We start from the raw sequence: 16,725 nt of genomic DNA, 5'->3' as shown, positions 1-16,725 counted from the left end.
CTGCTTTTTGAACACTTGAACAAATAAAAGAACAAATAAAACATGAAAAAGAAAAAACTAGCAAATCTTGGTAATAGCTTGGTTTGCAGATGTGTGACACAGCATGGATATATATATTTCTAACATTATTTTCTAGATAAGTTCAAGATAAAATGCTATCAATAATTTGAGGAAAAACTAAAATGGGAGAAATAGAAAGCAACCAGAATTTAGCTATAAAGTTATAGAACTAGCCAAAAGGGTCAAATAGTGTCATTTCTTTTTTTGGCAATAGGTATATTTTAAAGAAAATATAAAGTTTGATACAGCAACACTAAAAGTTAGTGGGTACTTTGTATTTCACTACAGAAACTGTAAGCTAGTAGTCCTCAGGCTGATTCTGATGTGTTCAGCATGTCATGTTTTCAAAATAAAAATATTTCACATAAAATTTTAGATACCCAGGTTTTCTTTAAAAACCAAGGTTCTGGCACTCTGCATCTGTCCATGTTCCGACATGGCAGTGATCTGCTGAAGCTGGCAGGCGTGTAACTTCAAGATTGCCAACTGCCTACCATTCCTCAAGTACTAGTATCAGATCAACTTCAGTCACTTGGAGGCCTGTTTGCTTCCAAATGTGCAACCAGTGTTTGATAGGGGCTTTGTCTACATCCCCTCTATGAACCTTCACAAAAATCTTGTGATGTTGTTAGGGACCAGAGTGCTTTTAACATTCATTTTTCCAATATGACTCAGAGAAATTTTCCCCCAGTTAGTTTCCCCAAGTTAGCAAGTTGTAGAGTCAAGACTCGAATCCAGATTTATCATTGCAAAGCATGATTTCCCCTCTTGACTACTCTAGTTCTCACATAATGTGGAGAATAACCATAACTTGGAGCCAAGTTACATTCACAATTCAATTCTTAAAAAAGGAGACAACAAAATCCTTTCAAGTCACTTGTGATAGAATCTAAAGCAATTTAGAATATAAAGTTGAAGTGTATGGCTTAGATATTTATCCATATGTACAAAGACTACCTACCTGAAGGACTACCTGTGCTAAATCTATTTCTACACCTATATACACTCATATACATGTGAAAACATTTAGTTTAAAAAATAGAAAAAAAAATTATGGAAATATACTGACTGAAACAAAATTAAAATCTTAAATTTACAAAAATGTGAGTAGTTAGATAATTATATTGGAAGTCTTCATAAACTCACCCAGTAAGTTAATGCCATCATTTACAATTAGCTGTCCATGACGCAAGTAGTTCAAAATAGGTTCAAAGTACTCAGGACTTCGGTCAATTAGGAAAGCTCCTCTATGATCTTGCTTATTTCCCCAGACACCTGTGTTACCATATAATAAAGAAAGTCCCCCATAAACAAAAAATAAAGTCAGAAATGTATGAGGAATAATTTGCTTAATATACCAGTAAGTTTTTACTCTTAAAACTAAGATTATTAGGTTAGAAGTTATAAAGTCAGTACAGATACAAAACAGGTAACGCAGAATGTGAAAACTGTGTGTTACACTCACCTTTGTCCTTAAACATGTGGGCCAGCATACTGTCAGGTTCTTTATTCACTAAAGTGCTCCTAAGAATTCAGGGAAAAAAATTGATTTCTCCATTTGTCTTTATAAACAAACATATTTAAGTCAAGAGTATACTCGATCCCAGCTGCTCTCTCAAAAAGATGCATGCTACAACCTGGTAGGAGTAACGCTGGGGAACAAAAACGTGCAGTAAGTTGCCATTTATCAGATCCCTTCTAATTGGGTACTTCCTTTGATTTAAATATTGTTTTATTTTCCTTTGATTTAATTACTTGTCTATCTTGTTAGCAAGCTACTACATAATAATATTCTTGATCTGCCAAACTTGTATTTTTCTGCCCTTTAACAAAAGCAGTTGTAGTCTCTACAAATTTCAGTAGTGTTTTTCCTTTTATTGTGTGTTTATTACTCAACATCTGAAAAGCATGTTCTAAAACACTGAAGTGATGCCTTTTATGCCTTCTCTGGAATGAACCATGTTTTTACTTTTTTCTTCAAAAAAAGTTATAAAAAATGGCTTCAGATCACATAGTATATTTAAGCAGCATCTGAATATACTTTAAGGAAATCAGCAAATTGAAGAACAAATGGTGCACAGTGTTCCTTCTGCATTGTCTTACACACACACACACACACACCTACCGTGTAGTTGTGAAGTACCGCCCTCCAACATTTAATGTTAGCCAATCTGTGTGGAATCCTGACAATCCTTCAGGTGGCTTAGAATCTGTCTGAGGATCTGGAGATGATATGTAGAAAATAAAAATATTAAGCTTGAGGATTCTGGGAAGATGGCAATGGCATAATTTTTTAAACTGAATACACACATAATAAAAGCATACCAGAGCTACTAGGACAGCAATACCCAAACCCATAGACTGCATCTAAAACAACACTAGGTGATAAGGTAGTCCCACCAATACCAACAGCTATAAGAGCAGCATGCTTTCAGCGCCTGTGAAAGAAAAAGCAGAGAGAAGCAACAGAGTATATGATGAATCCACGAATGTCAAAGCCATCCATGGATACTGACTTCATTGCTTAGTAAGTCTAGCTGAGAACAGCAGATTGAGATTACCCCAAACATGGGTGATGCAAGTAGTTTGCAATAAGATCTCATAAGGCTAAAAATAAACTCTCAAAACCACATGGCTGAAACTCCCTTCTTAGGACAAAGTTCCATACCAATAAGATGCTGGGAAAATAATCCAAGTCAAATGCAACAAAGACAACAGAGACCAAAAAAAAAGAGTCCAGACGAAAGTTAAGAGGTCTAAAAGACCAGAATATATCAGAAAATGAGTTCTATATTTTTTAACACTTCCCAAAAACAACAGAAAAGGGAACTCTAAAGCCATGAAATTAGAAAAACTGCCCTAAGTCAGCCCTCTTTTCAAGTTAAGAAAAACTAATGTCACATAAAAATAAGCAATACAAAGGGATTGATCAAATGTCATACAAAGGTGTTAAAATAATAATGTCCTTACAGATAATGAAAACATTCCAGAAATACCCACAAAATAGATAAAAATTATAATCTAATATTCCAAAACATGCTAAAAGAAGTTTATACAACGTATAAAATAACAATATAAACCAAAATTTAAAAATTCAGAAATGAATAGTAAGAACTCAGGAGAGAATTAGAAATAAATGAAAAACCATTTTAAAAACAAAGATTAAAGCAAAAGAAATACAAGAGTGATTAAACATAATAGACAATGACTTAAGGGAAAGGAAAGGTAAAAAAGAGAATAGCTTGAAAAATTAAAAGGAAATGGCCAGACACGGTGGCTCATGCCTGTAATCCTTTGGGAGGCTGAGGCAGGGGGATTACTTGAGCTCAGGAGTTCGAGACCAGCCTGGGCAACATGGCAAAACCTCATCTCTACAAAAAATGCAAAAAAAATAGCTGGGCATGGTGGCACACATCTGTAGTCCCAGCTGCTTGTGGGGCGTGAGGCAGGAGAATCACTTGAGCCCAGGAGTTTGAAGCTATAGTGAGCCAAGATCACGTCACTGCACCACAGCCCAGGTGATGAAGTGAGGCCCTGTCTCAAAAAAATAAATTAAATAAAATAAAAAATAAAAAGAAAGGTAAAAGTTTCAAATGTAAAAAACAAGTGTAAAAGATCCACCATACATACAATAAAGTGCTGAAAGAAGGAAAACAAATCAAAGTGAACAAAAAAATATGTAAACTTCAAGAAAACGTCACTGAAAATTTAAAAATATATACACTTGAAACTATATATTGAAAGGATCCATCACATACTAAGAAAATCAATGCGAAACAACTCAGAACACCAAGAAATATTCTACTAAAATTAATGTACTTTAAAGAAAGAAAAATATCCTTTGGGTGATCTATGGAAAATAATCACATAAAAAAGATCAGATTTTTTGAGACCAACACTTCAAAGCAGAATAAAATGCAGTAACAAATTTAAGACATTCAAAGAAAAATAATATGAACCAAGGATTTTTCAATAGCTTTGCTGAGATATAATTAACATAAACTACACATACTAAAGTTTATAATTAGATAAGCTTTGACATATACTGTTATATCAAAATTATATAAAGATGACGGATGGCAATGGTATCTTGCCATTGGAAGATGTCAGAGAATATTATTCTCATAGTTTCTTGGAGAGAAATCTACTAGAGAACAAGTTTCAGATAACCCCCAGCAACATAACAAAAGGACTGGAGGTAAGTGTACACTTGAAGTAAAATTAAATGAGGGTATTAAGGGAGACGTGTAATATGCAATGGCTATATGTTCTGACAATGCAGAAACAACACACTTATTTTTAAGTAAGGGGAGAAAGGATTTAGCATATGAAAAACATTTAACTTTTTAGTAATCATTAGGTTTGTTACTCTGACACTTTAAGGTGTGTTCTGTGAGGGGCAAAGTAAATGAGTATGTGACTTTATAAGTCTATTAGTACCTATGTCCCTGAAAGTCAGGATTATTGATAAGAAAGGAGACACAGATGTAAGATAAAAGAGAGTAAGTAAAACCCTTATATTCCTAAATATAAACTTTAAGTATTAGTATCCATATTCTGTTATATATGGCATATAAACTTTATAACCTATAATATATATTATATATAAATTTTATCTCTACCTACATATTTTCAATTCTGTCCACCAAAGGCATAGCGACAATGATGGATCCAATAGCAAAGAGCCTCGCCAGCACCCAGATTTGTCTTAGAATGACACTTCCCACTAAAAGAAATCAAGGATTGTTGGAAAAATGTTGATCCAGGTCTGGGACAGGAAAAGGTTAAGATGAGCACCTTTTATTCCAGATAATAAGCAAGCCACAAAATCCAACAGGGTTGCTGTGAAGAGATTTCCAGTGGCCAAAAGTTAAAATAATCTGAACATCAATAAATGCAGAGGATGAAAACATAACAAATATTTTAAAATCCATGAGTTAATAACAATAAACTAAAATCTTAATTGATCACTTTTTATTCTGTTTGTATGCAGTGGACCAATTAAGACACCACTGCCGGCGGGGCGCAGTGGCTCACGCGTGTAATTCCAGCATTTTGGGAGGTCGAGGCGGGTGGATCACGAGGTCAAGAGATCAAGACCATCCTGGTCAACATGGTGAAACCCTGTCTCTACTAAAAATACAAAAAACTAGCTGGGCACGGTGGCGTGTGCCTGTAATTCCAGCTACTCAGGAGGCTGAGGCAGGAGAATTGCCTGAACCCAAGAGGCGGAGGTTGCGGTGAGCTGAGATTGCGCCATTGCACTCCAGCCTGGGTAACAAGAGCAAAACTCTGTCTCAAAAAAACAAAAAAAGACCACTGCCTGCCAATCACTGTTAGGCCAATGGATAAAAGAAGATGAGAAGTTCTTGCTCACAGTTTTAAGGTAGAGACAGACAAGAGTTTGCACTTCTAAGTTGGCAACTGCCTGTGCAACAATCCTGAAAACTACTTCCACTCACCAAATGCAATTAGTATGATGCTTTAAAAATACTTAAATATTCAGTGTTGACTGTAGGGAGCGAAAGAAATCAAATACTTTATCTTACTTTATGCCTTTTAAGATATAAAACTATAAGCTTTTTTCCAAATCAAAGGATAGTGTATGTGCACACCTGTGTGTATATGGTTGGTATCATTTTTTGACTGATTTGATCACTGTGAAATATTGTTAAACACTACTTATGCAAGCAGTATTTACTCACAAATACATGATATAACACTTAGAAAAATTTTGACATTTACTAGCAGAGAAAAAATTTTGAAACAAAACAATTATTTCTAAAATCAAAACTACTTTACCATGTTAAAGTTAATGAATACATACACCTCGAGAGCACTTTAAAGCCATGTAAAAGACAAGGCATCTATACTAAAATATGATCATATAGGAAAAAATTTACTTTAACATGTAACACATATCCAGTGCAGAAACAAAGATTGTGAAGATCTGAATACAGCCATCAGATCATTTTTAAAGTTTAAGCTTAAGGGCCTCATTTAAAATAACTGCCATTCCATCCTTTTTTTTAATTATTATTTTGGCAGATAAAACTGGCTTTTAAGGAAGTCACTTACCAATAAATGGCTCTCCTTCACACACAAACAAAACATCATCATCCCTGGGGAAATCAAAATTTGAAAAGCCACCATCAAAATCTAAAACTCACATTAGTTATCTGTTGTTTATAGAAACTGTTCCTTAGAATTACATAGAAGATAGGTTTTGCTATCAATCCAGACTGCAAAGAAGCTAAGTTTCCAATGCTTTGTTTAACCCTCTGAACTTAACTGTCTTTGAATTTAAATTAAAAAATAAGATCTTGCACATGAAAGTACTTTTGAAATGGGAGGAAAAAATCCCACTACACAAATTATGGGAGTTCAGCTTTCTTATCAACTGAGAATGAATAATTATGCTCAAAAGATAGATTAAAGCCACAGCCAACTCTTTTTTCTTTAAATTTTTTACCCCTAAATCATTAGCTGTTGTGTGCTTTGGAGATGAAATAAACTGTCATATTAAATCTAGGAAAAATATAACTGGAAGTAACTGTGCTATCAGTGTTTACCCACCACACATCTACCACACACACAAATGTAAATGGTTCCACATAACCCACAGTTCTGGACAATCAGTATACATCCTCTTCCCCAAGCAATTACACCAGATACTGTATTGTGAACCAAAAACAAATAAACCGGTATTTTATAGCTCAGAAGGCTTCAGTTATGACCTTCCACTGTAGAAATTTTTATTTCCTATAGGACTCCTAGGACACGCTGAATTTTTCTAAGAGACAGAGTTTGTGTTTCTTAAGGAGAAAGATTGATGCAGATCATCATTCAACAATGTGACTCAGCTTTCTTTATAAACTGAAAGAAGCTGGGAGATACCTATTGAAAAACTATCCTAATTTATTTGGATTTAAAATGTAGTGTATAATATTTCCTACCTGTTCACCATGGCAGTTAACTTTTTCAGTTTGGAATAAAAATCTGTTTTCTTTTCATTAATAAAACCCAACTAGCTGTATGACCTAGGTAAGTCTCCCAATTTCACAAGTAATCAGTTTCCTCATCTGTAAAATGAGGGGTCTAGAACCAACTTCAAAAGCAGTATTATTATACTGAAAGGCCATTTTGATCTAGATTTATATGGAGATAAACTTAGTATATTACTGCTGTAAGTTAGAGCATCATTATCTTCACATCAATAAAAAAACTCATGTTTTGCAAATTAAATGGTACAACTCAGACAAAGCGATTATAACGTAACTGGTTTAGTCAATGCTTAATTTGTGTTCATTTTACCATCTTCTTTGTTAAGCGTCTTTCTGCTCCAAAATTCTCTGGCCTTGTGAAGATGAAGTAAGGTAAACTACACACTTTTTTTTAAGAGATAAATCTGCCTGGGAAATTTAAAGAACAAACAAATAAGCCTAAATTATGGTGGATCACTGGTGCTATCTCTACTTACAATTCTATCATATTTATAAAGTTTTCACAAAATCTGGCCTCTGTAATGTTTATAAAATGCAAAGCATTCTTAAGAAATGATTAATAAGCAGATGCCTATAAAAGTGAAGAGATGAATTAGATTTTTAAGTTAAAAACTGCATATCTTATTAGATCCTTCTCTAGTACCACAGAGAAGAAATTTCCTCATAGCCATATATGAACTATGCAGAAACACTATCAGTATACTGAAATGTACTAAGGGTTTTCTATCTAATCAGTCATCTTAAGCCCAAATGATGAGCAACTTCTAGGTCATCACTAGCCAAAATCTGGTATTCTTAACAGTGATTAAATTACTACTTAAGGGAAACAGCATAGCACCTAGAAGTTGAGGTACACTGTTGACAGCTTATAAAAAGGTGAAGGTTACCTGATCAAAGCAATATCATCAATCAGTCCACCTTTCCCATTATACACACTGGTGGCTTTTATGCCGAGTTTACTGCTGGCCACAGAAAGCAAATCAGATAAAGTTCCATATACAGCAACCACCTGTAAACACACCAGATGAATATGAACAACTTATTTAATAAATTTTATCCCCCACAAGTTACAAACCATCATATTAGAACAGGACTAGAAAATCAGGTTATCATATAAAAGGAGACTTCAAGAGGTTCTTAACAGTGCCCCCTTATCTTCTATGACTCATTGATTCACTTCGTGCCTAATACTGCAGACTTCTAAACTAGACATAAGAAATCATCTCTGACCGAAAACAATCTACAATCCTAAGGTGAGTTAAACAGTGCTCCAGTTCTGAAGTAAGATAACCTATACTTCAATCTAGAGTCTGACACTTTCTAGCTGTCAACTTGAGTCAATCTATTTATGCTTCTGTTGCTTCAACCAGAAATGAGTAGCACCTACCTCAGAAGGTTATTATGAGTTGCGTTCAGACATAAGAGCTTAGCAAAGTGCCTGAGACCTAATAAGTCCCTATTATGTTGCCCTTTTATTATTTATTTAATAAATAAATTCATCCTTAGAATAAGAGTGCTCTGGTGCCATTTATCATACCATTAACTACATCAACTATCAAAGAAAAGGTAACTTCCCACCTCATTTATTTAATTCTTTACTAAGCCAGATTTTAGCATCTAACATTACAAACAGAACACACACCTGGGTGACAGTGAACTGATCTGTCCTGCTTGGAATCAAGTAGTCTGATATATGCACAAGACAAATGCAACTGTTTAAGCAGGGAGCTGAGAATCTCTATATATAAATGAATTTTGTGCCCTGGTCCTAAATGAAACTATGGGTTCCCAGTGGCTGAGTTGTATAGTTGCATCATTACCAGTTATGACCTCAGAAAGTTAGGAATAAAAAGTAGATGAGGGTGGGGCACAGTAGCTCATGCCTGTAATCCCAGCACTTTGTGAGGCTGAGACGGGCAGACCACTTAAGGCCAGGAGTTTGAGACCAGCCAGGCCAACATGGAGAAACCCCATCTTTACTAAAATACAAAAATCAGCCGGGTATGGTGGCACATGACTAGATACTCCAGAGGCTGAGGCATGAGAATTGCTTGAACCAGGGAGGCAGAGGTTGCAGTGAGCCAAGGTTGCACCACTGTACTCCAGCCTATGTAACAGAGCGAGACTCTGTCTTAAAAAAAGCTACAAACACACACAAAAAAGGAAAAAAGCAGGTGAAGAGCTAAACATGAAGCATAATCAGCGAGCTTGTGGATGTCCCTAGATTATGTCATGATGCCATATGAAGTGAGCACTAAGGCTGGTCCTCTGTCCACCAGTGACTGGAACACAGCAGACAGTTTCTAGTTAAATAAATAAAGTGAACAGAGGACGTGGAAAAAGCCGCTCAGTAACATAGGAGTGTGCAGTTTTTCAAAAGCAGAGTACTCAGATTCCAACTTTTTTCTCTCAGATCAGAAGGATGAAAGCCAGAAGAGTGCTGGGGCATTTTGCAAAGCATTGAAGGCAAGAAAAATTTAAGCAGAACTAAGTTCATTAGAAAAAATAAAGCACAACCCAAGTGTCTATTCTTAATTTGTTTTCCAACTAATCATTCAAGCATACTAACAATACCAAACAAATAAAAAGGAGTTATGTTGCGATACTAATATTCAAATATTTAAAATCTCCGTATTTTAAACTAATTAGAAACCAGATTTTAAAATACACATATCAACATAAATTTGTCATACATGTGGAAAAGATGATTAAGTTACTGAGAAAGTTTCAAACAGACTGGCACATGTACTCTTCTTTATATAACAACTCTGTTGAGAAAGAGGAACAATGAAAATCTTGTATATCATGGACTTAAGCTCCAGTTAGCATACTAAGTTTTTTTTTCTACTCCTACTGAGCCAAAGAAATCATAAAATGATAGTGCTTACAGAGGTCATTTGCTTTGTATGTGTTACTTCTGCCATGTGGACCGGATGCCTCTAAGTCACTGTGATTATCTACTTTAATAACTTAGGCACTAAGAATGGAAGCATTTTACAGAGTAAATTGAGAAGCATGTCTATTAATGATGACTGTATTATACTACTGTTCAGAGTCAATTCTTTTTAAACTTCAGATCCCATGACAAATGAAAGCTATCTTTGAGTTGGGAAAGGACATGGTACACCATGCCTAGTTGAATTGGCTAGTTTTAATTTGCCTTTAAGCAACATTTTCAAATTGTAACCTATATTATTAAAATATATTACATTTAAATTTGAAAATTAAAACCTGCACATATATGTAAAATATTTTTTCTTCTATTCCCACAAGATTTATTACATAATACACAATAAATACTTGTTGAATTTATGCAGGCTGATTTACCCAACCAAAGCCCTAATCATAATTAATATCTAAATGTAGAACTCAATTTTCTCTATGTATACTTTTAGTCAAATACATTTTAAATATTTACATGATCTTATTCTTTAAAAGATGACATAATTAACTCTAAGGTAAAAAATGAAAATATTTAAAATGAAAAATTCTGACAACACCAAATGTTGGAGTGGATGTGTACCAGTGGGGAAGGTTTATGCAATGCTGATGCGAATCCAAATCACTGCAATGACTTTGAAAAACAATCTGACATTATTTTGCAAAATTGAATAGTTACGTATTTTAACACCCAGTAATTACAACTATGTGTCTATACTTTGGAGTGGTGGTTCTCAATGTGTGATCCCGTTACCTGCAGCATCTGAACCAACCTGGAAATTTCACCTGCAAATTAAAAACGCACATTCCTACCCCAACCCAGACCTACTGAATATTAACCTTTGGGGATGGAGTCCAGCAGTTTTCTCAAGTCCTCCTAGTGACTCTGCTGCACGCTCAAGTTTGAGAACTACTTCCCTAGGAAAATGCTTGCTGCTGTGCACCAGGATACATATACAGAAACATTCATGACAGCATTGTTAATTTAACAACAAAATATAAAGAAAATAAACAGCCTAATGTTTGTCATTAGGGTAAACAAAATATGTGGTATAAATGTGTATGGAGCAGACCTAACATCTACTGACAGGAATATCATGGTAGTATTTGTAAGCATGTACTTTAACAAAGCAGTAAAAATGAATAAATTACCACTATGTAGAGATTATGGTTGGAACAGAATTATACTGAATGAGAAAAGCAAGTTCTGGTCTAGCATGGTGGCTCATGCCTATAGTCCCAGCACCTTGGGAGACTGAGGAAGAAGAACTGCTTGAGCCCAGGAGTTTGAGACCAGCCTTGGCAATATAGGAAGACACTGTCTCCACAAAAAACTATATACAGTATCATACCAATTTGAGATACAGTATTTCCCAAAGCTGATTTTTAAAAAATGTTATAGTGGCCGGGCACAGTAGCTCACGCCTATAATCCCAGCACTTTGGGAGGCCAAGGTGGGCAGATCATAAGGTCAGGAGTTCATGACCAGCCTGACCAACAGAGTGAAACCCCATCTCTACTAAAAATACAAAAATTAGCCAGGCATGGTGGCGGATGCCTGTAATCCCAGCTACTCAAGAGGCTGAGGCAGGAGAATCACTTGAACCCAGGAGGCAGAGGTTACAGTGAGCCAAGACTGTGCCACTGCACTCCAGCCTGGGCAACAGAAAGAGACTCTGTCTCCAAAAGAAATGCAATTTAGTTATGCATATGTATGTGACAAAACTACTGATTTAAACACACACACACACACACACACACACACACACACACACACAGCAAAGAGAAAAACAAAACTCTGACAATGGCTGCCTTTATGGGAGAGGCAGAATGAACACATTATGTTATTGATAACATGATACTTCTTGCAGATTTACAGATATTTGTTACATTATGTTCCTTTCAAAGTTTATGTATACTGTAGTCTTTCCTATGTATAAAATACCTTAGGAAATGTTCAAGCTTAAAAACTGGGCCTTCACTAGGCTCTTATTAATGTTTAGACTTCAGAGGCAGAGTTGTACATAAATTTTCACCTTTCTCCAACTCTAACAACGTAATGAATTCAAACCTGGATACTTACTATCAGCAACATATTTCTTTTTCATTCTTTGTTGTTGTTATTGTTTTAGAGATGGGACCTCACTATGTTGCCCAGGCTGGTCTTGAACTCCTGAACGCAAGCAACCTGCCTCAGCCTCTCAAAGTGCTGGGATTACAGGCATGAGCCACTGTGCCTGCCCTCAACAACATGTTTCTGACCTAATACCAAAACGTGAAGAAAAGTTATTTCTTGGACCAAGAATGCAAACATGGTACAGAATGAAGATATTTCCTACCCCACTATGTTTGCCATGCTTGGCATGATGCCACGTACTCAGATGGCATTTATTAAGTGTTCACTGAATGAATGAATGAATATAGTATACAAAAGGCATATCACTTGCACAGCTCATCCTTCAATATTATGAAGTAAAAAAAAATTCTGTATTCAAGATGTATAGAAACTTTGCACTGACATTAAGCTGCTTAGAAGTCACACTGCATTCAGAGGTGCAAGTCCCCATTTCAATTTCCTTAATGACAACTCTTATAGGGACTATTAAAAAAGAAAAATGAAAATGTTGAGGCAGATTAAAAAAGGGTGATAGGTGCAACATAACTCTTTTGGAGTATTTTTTAAAAATAACAAAAAAATCCTCAAAATTGAAAGATTCCAGTGTTTAGCACTCTGGCCTTCAAAAGTTCCTAACTACACATCCCACTGGTAACACACTTTTGGGCAAGTGCTCAAACATCTGTATATTTATATATTTATAAGCTATATTCCACCGTCAGAAAGTACATATTTTCTCAAATGATGAGGACTTTTCAGTGATTCAGACTATGAATCAACCAGCAAGAATCTCCTAAATATTTATCATTAAATTTGGTGAAATTCTGGCAAATACAGGATTGAATTTAAACATTAAAAGTAAAAAACAAACAAATCAGAAAAGAAAAAAATCTGAAGCCCTTTGTCTTCATGTCCTAGAGAATATTTCCAAATATCTTGCTAACTAGGGTGACTCATCCTGTCAATGGCTAATATTTCAAAGAACAACACACACTTAGGGAGAGGCTGATTATTAATAGCAATTAATAAACAGGACTTCAAATAGTCTTCTTTAAAACTCAGCACAGTTTGAACTTCTCAGTTCCAAAGAGATCCAATCTTTTTTTAGTCTCATGGTTTATACATACTAGGATAAGTGGCAGCTCCTGACATTTCCTCATTGTTTACTTCTGCTTGCATAATTAATATTGTCTTCAAACTGCAGCTTCTTTGAAGTAATCATTTAAGATCACTTATCACTTGGCATTTTGGTGAGGGTTAATTCAGTTAAAACTGGATATAAATCTGGTTTTTTTTTGAGTAGGAGTTTTGCTCTTATTGCCCAACTTGGAAGTGCAATGGCAGGATCTTGGCTCACTGCAACCTCTGCTTTCTGGGTTCAAGGATTCTCTTGCCTCAGCCTCCCAAGTAGCTGGGATTACAGGCATGCACCACCACGCCCAGCTGATTTTGTATTTTTAGTTTCTCCATGTTGGTCAGGCTCAAACTCCTGACCTCAGGTGATTCGCCTGCCTTAGCCTCCCAAAGTGCTGGGATTACAGGCATGAGCCATCACACCTGGCCTAAACAAGATATAAATCTTAATGTGGCAGTTGTAAGTTTCCATTATCACAATGTCAGTGACAACCAATCAGTGAAGAAGCCACTATTAACCTTTTCACACAGGAGACCTGAGGCCAGCTGACATGTTCAGTGACTGGAGGTACATGTTTCTTTCTAGATCTAAAAAATCAAGTTTCCATATTATTTTATATTTTTAAGTGTAAGACAATAAACAAAAGGTATATTTCTTCCTAACGTCCAATAAATCGTCTTGGATACCGTCTGTTCTCTGGAAACCACTGTTCAGAGAATGCATAGCCCTCTCTACAATACCAAATACATTCAGTAGTTACATTTTTTTCAACATACAGAAAATTCGTGGTGAGCATGTAACACAGCACCCTGGGAGAATTCTGTGCCTCTCCATGCCCTTCCCCAGGCTTTGTAGCCCCAGTCTGATAACCACTAAACAAGCTATGAGAGGGAAACTTATTTGAAAAAACAGAAATTATTCTTATAACCAGGCAACAAAAGCAGAAGCTAGGTAAAGGAGATAAAGTAAGTGGTATAGATATTCCAACTGGTGGATGTGAAATCAAATTATTCTATTTGAGTAGCACTTTTCCCCAGCGTGTTCTTAATGAACATTCATGTCATGATCATGCCAATCCAATTAGTCACTTTATATATAAAAATGCAAGCTGTTACGTATTATGCAGCTCTTTTGTCAAATAAGAGTAATTACAACATTTTTTAATCAACTGAAACGAGTGAAAACACTGCCAAGGTTGGCTTCGAGTATGCTGTCAGTTGAATAGTGAAGATCACAACTTTGTTTCTTTTTAATCCAGTACTCTCCAGTTGGGAGTTTTATGATCCTTGTAACATCAACAAATTTATATTTAATTATTTGAGATGCATTTTCCCCAATCTTCTGAGATCTCTAGCAGAATATTTTTAAAGTAAATAAAATTTAGATCTAAGAACCTAATGAAGTCAAAACTAAATAGCTTTAAAAAAAAATTCCTGTGAACAACAATATGGAAAGACCAACCCAGTTAATTTTTGACAACTAAATTCAGTGGATTTGGGAGATTTAGAGCATAAATATTTATGACTGAGTCTAAATACCTTACTTGCTGGTTGATTCAGCGAGTAACATAGCAAACACATTGCATTAAAAAGGTCAATCGGAAGTTTGTTTTTGAGAAATATTACTAGTTTTGGATATACTAAATCTTTCTTAGACTCTTAGAGTAACAACATAAGTTTTAGATAGTAGTAGCTAACTACAGGTTTAGAAAAAGTCAATAGTGATCATAAATGTAAACTTCGTGAAACATATTTTTGAGGTAGCATTCATAACTCAAGAACTCAAATTTATACCAATTCTGTTTTTACAAGAGTATTAAATCTCTAAGACCAGAAGAACATAAAATTATAGTCAACAAACCACACTCTGATTCGAATTTTCAGAGCATGTTTACACTGAAGCATAATTGGAAAGCCATTTTTAATACCACTAGACAATTTCACTGTTTAAGAATTTACAATGTTTCCCGAATGTGCAGGCAGCAGAGTACTTCGGCAACTGACACAGCGAGGCCCATTTACCTTTACCTTAGACTCGTAAAGGCTGAGTTACTTCTGGGTATCATTTAGCCACGCAATAAATGTCTGCCTTGAACAGTCAAAATTTCCCAAAGTAGCAGAACAACTTTCATGGGTGGGGCAAGAGGCTGGGAAGGAAGAGAATTCGTTTTGGCTGGCTCCAGCGCTGGAAGAACATTTAGCACCACACCCTCCGCAAAGGCCTAACACAGCAAAGGCGACTGTCAAATCGATCCCTTTTGGGTCTGCTGTCCCCGTCCTCTAAGGAATCAAAATAAGGCAAAATAACAAAACGTGTACAGAGAAGTTCGGCGGCGGCGGGGCTTGGGGGCTTGAGGCATCTCAGAGAGGAGGGCAAAAATCAACAAGAAAATGACCCCGTTTTTAAAATCCTGTCTTCGACCTCGGATGGGAGAAGATTTTGTTTATCCACGAGCAGTTTACTTCTGTCCCTGACCCATCTCCACAGGCTCTGGTGCTCGCCGCCACTTTCTGAGCAGATCATTACTCAGCACCGGAGCCGGCGAGTCTCCTGCGTCTGGAGCGGGGTCTCGGGGAGAGGCGGGAAGAGGAGCGACCGCCCGGGCGCCCAGGTGACCGCGGCCCTCCCCGCGCCCCCCGTCCCCGCGCCCCCTGCACCGTGCATCCGGGAGCTCTGGAGCCCCCGGCCCGACCCGCGCCGGCCCCCGGGCAGCTGAGGCGCTTAAGGGCGGGCTCGGGCACCAGGGTCCCGAGGGTTGGGGGGAGGCCGCGGGGATCTCGCGCTGTCCCCGGGCGACCCCAGCCCGCGCACGCCCACCTCCCAGCCCCTCTGCCCAACTTCACTGCTGCCCCGCCAGCCGGGTCCGCACCGGCCGCCCTCGCCCCTACCCACAGCCCGCCGCAACCTCTCACGCCCCCGTTACCTTTCCGTTCTTGGGGCTGCCGTTCAGGAACAGGGTCACCCGCCTCATCGCGCTGCCCCCGCTGGGTCCTGAGTGAGCCGCCACCCTCCCACCTAGTCCTCCTCCCACCTTTTTCTCTTCCCGCCCTTCCCCTCCCTCCACCCACTCGGATTCGCCTCCCTTCGCCACCTTCCTGCCCTCGGGGACACACCACACACACGCACTCTGTCCCACACCCAGGGCTCGGCCGGTCCTCCTTCCCACCCCGCCCCTAGGCTCCTCAGTCTGCCTGGGGCCCTTCCCCCACCTCTTCGAGACTGACACTCAGCCGCACCAACCAACTCGCGTCACCGGCCAGGGCCCAGCCAACCAGCACCCAGCATCGTGAGGGCTCTGGCTAACCGAGCCGGGACGGAGGGAGGGAAGAGACACTGAAGGCTAGTAGATGGGAAGGGACATCAGCCAATCAGAGCCACTCCTGGAGCCGGACGGCGTCCTCCAACGTTACTGAGCAGGCGCACACTTAAGACTAGGTAGCGCTCATCTGCATACGGAGGCGGGGTCTACG

The 16,725-nt window shown here is 37.7% G+C and overlaps 2 protein-coding genes across 4 annotated transcripts in view; one reads left to right on the top strand and one right to left on the bottom strand.

The window, feature by feature from the left end:
- The window catches only part of KCTD9 (potassium channel tetramerization domain containing 9), a 27,047-nt gene extending 10,608 nt beyond the window's left edge, over positions 1 to 16,439 (bottom strand). The window contains exons 1-6 of one of the 2 annotated variants that reach the window (XM_002756827.6): positions 16,179 to 16,439; positions 7,952 to 8,073; positions 6,139 to 6,182; positions 2,186 to 2,282; positions 1,526 to 1,584; positions 1,207 to 1,335 (exon numbers count right to left, since the gene is read on the bottom strand). In XM_002756827.6, coding sequence (XP_002756873.1) covers positions 1,207 to 1,335; positions 1,526 to 1,584; positions 2,186 to 2,282; positions 6,139 to 6,182; positions 7,952 to 8,073; positions 16,179 to 16,226 — 499 coding nt within the window. In that variant the 5' untranslated portion in view covers positions 16,227 to 16,439. Of the gene's footprint in view, positions 1 to 1,206; positions 1,336 to 1,525; positions 1,585 to 2,185; positions 2,283 to 6,138; positions 6,183 to 7,951; positions 8,074 to 12,087; positions 12,339 to 16,178 lie in introns of those variants that run through there. The other variant, XM_054243730.2, reaches the window with a different exon arrangement.
- The window catches only part of CDCA2 (cell division cycle associated 2), a 110,727-nt gene continuing 110,041 nt past the window's right edge, over positions 16,040 to 16,725 (top strand). For both annotated transcript variants that reach the window (XM_035269986.3, XM_078347203.1), the window contains exon 1: positions 16,040 to 16,725. The gene's annotated coding sequence lies outside the window, so the exon portion shown is untranslated.

This window comes from Callithrix jacchus, chromosome 13 (genome assembly GCF_049354715.1).
Source record: "Callithrix jacchus isolate 240 chromosome 13, calJac240_pri, whole genome shotgun sequence".
In the NCBI taxonomy this organism is placed as follows: Eukaryota; Metazoa; Chordata; class Mammalia; order Primates; family Cebidae; genus Callithrix; species Callithrix jacchus.
Note: the sequence above shows the minus strand (reverse complement) of the source record. Positions and strands in the feature narration are given on the sequence as shown.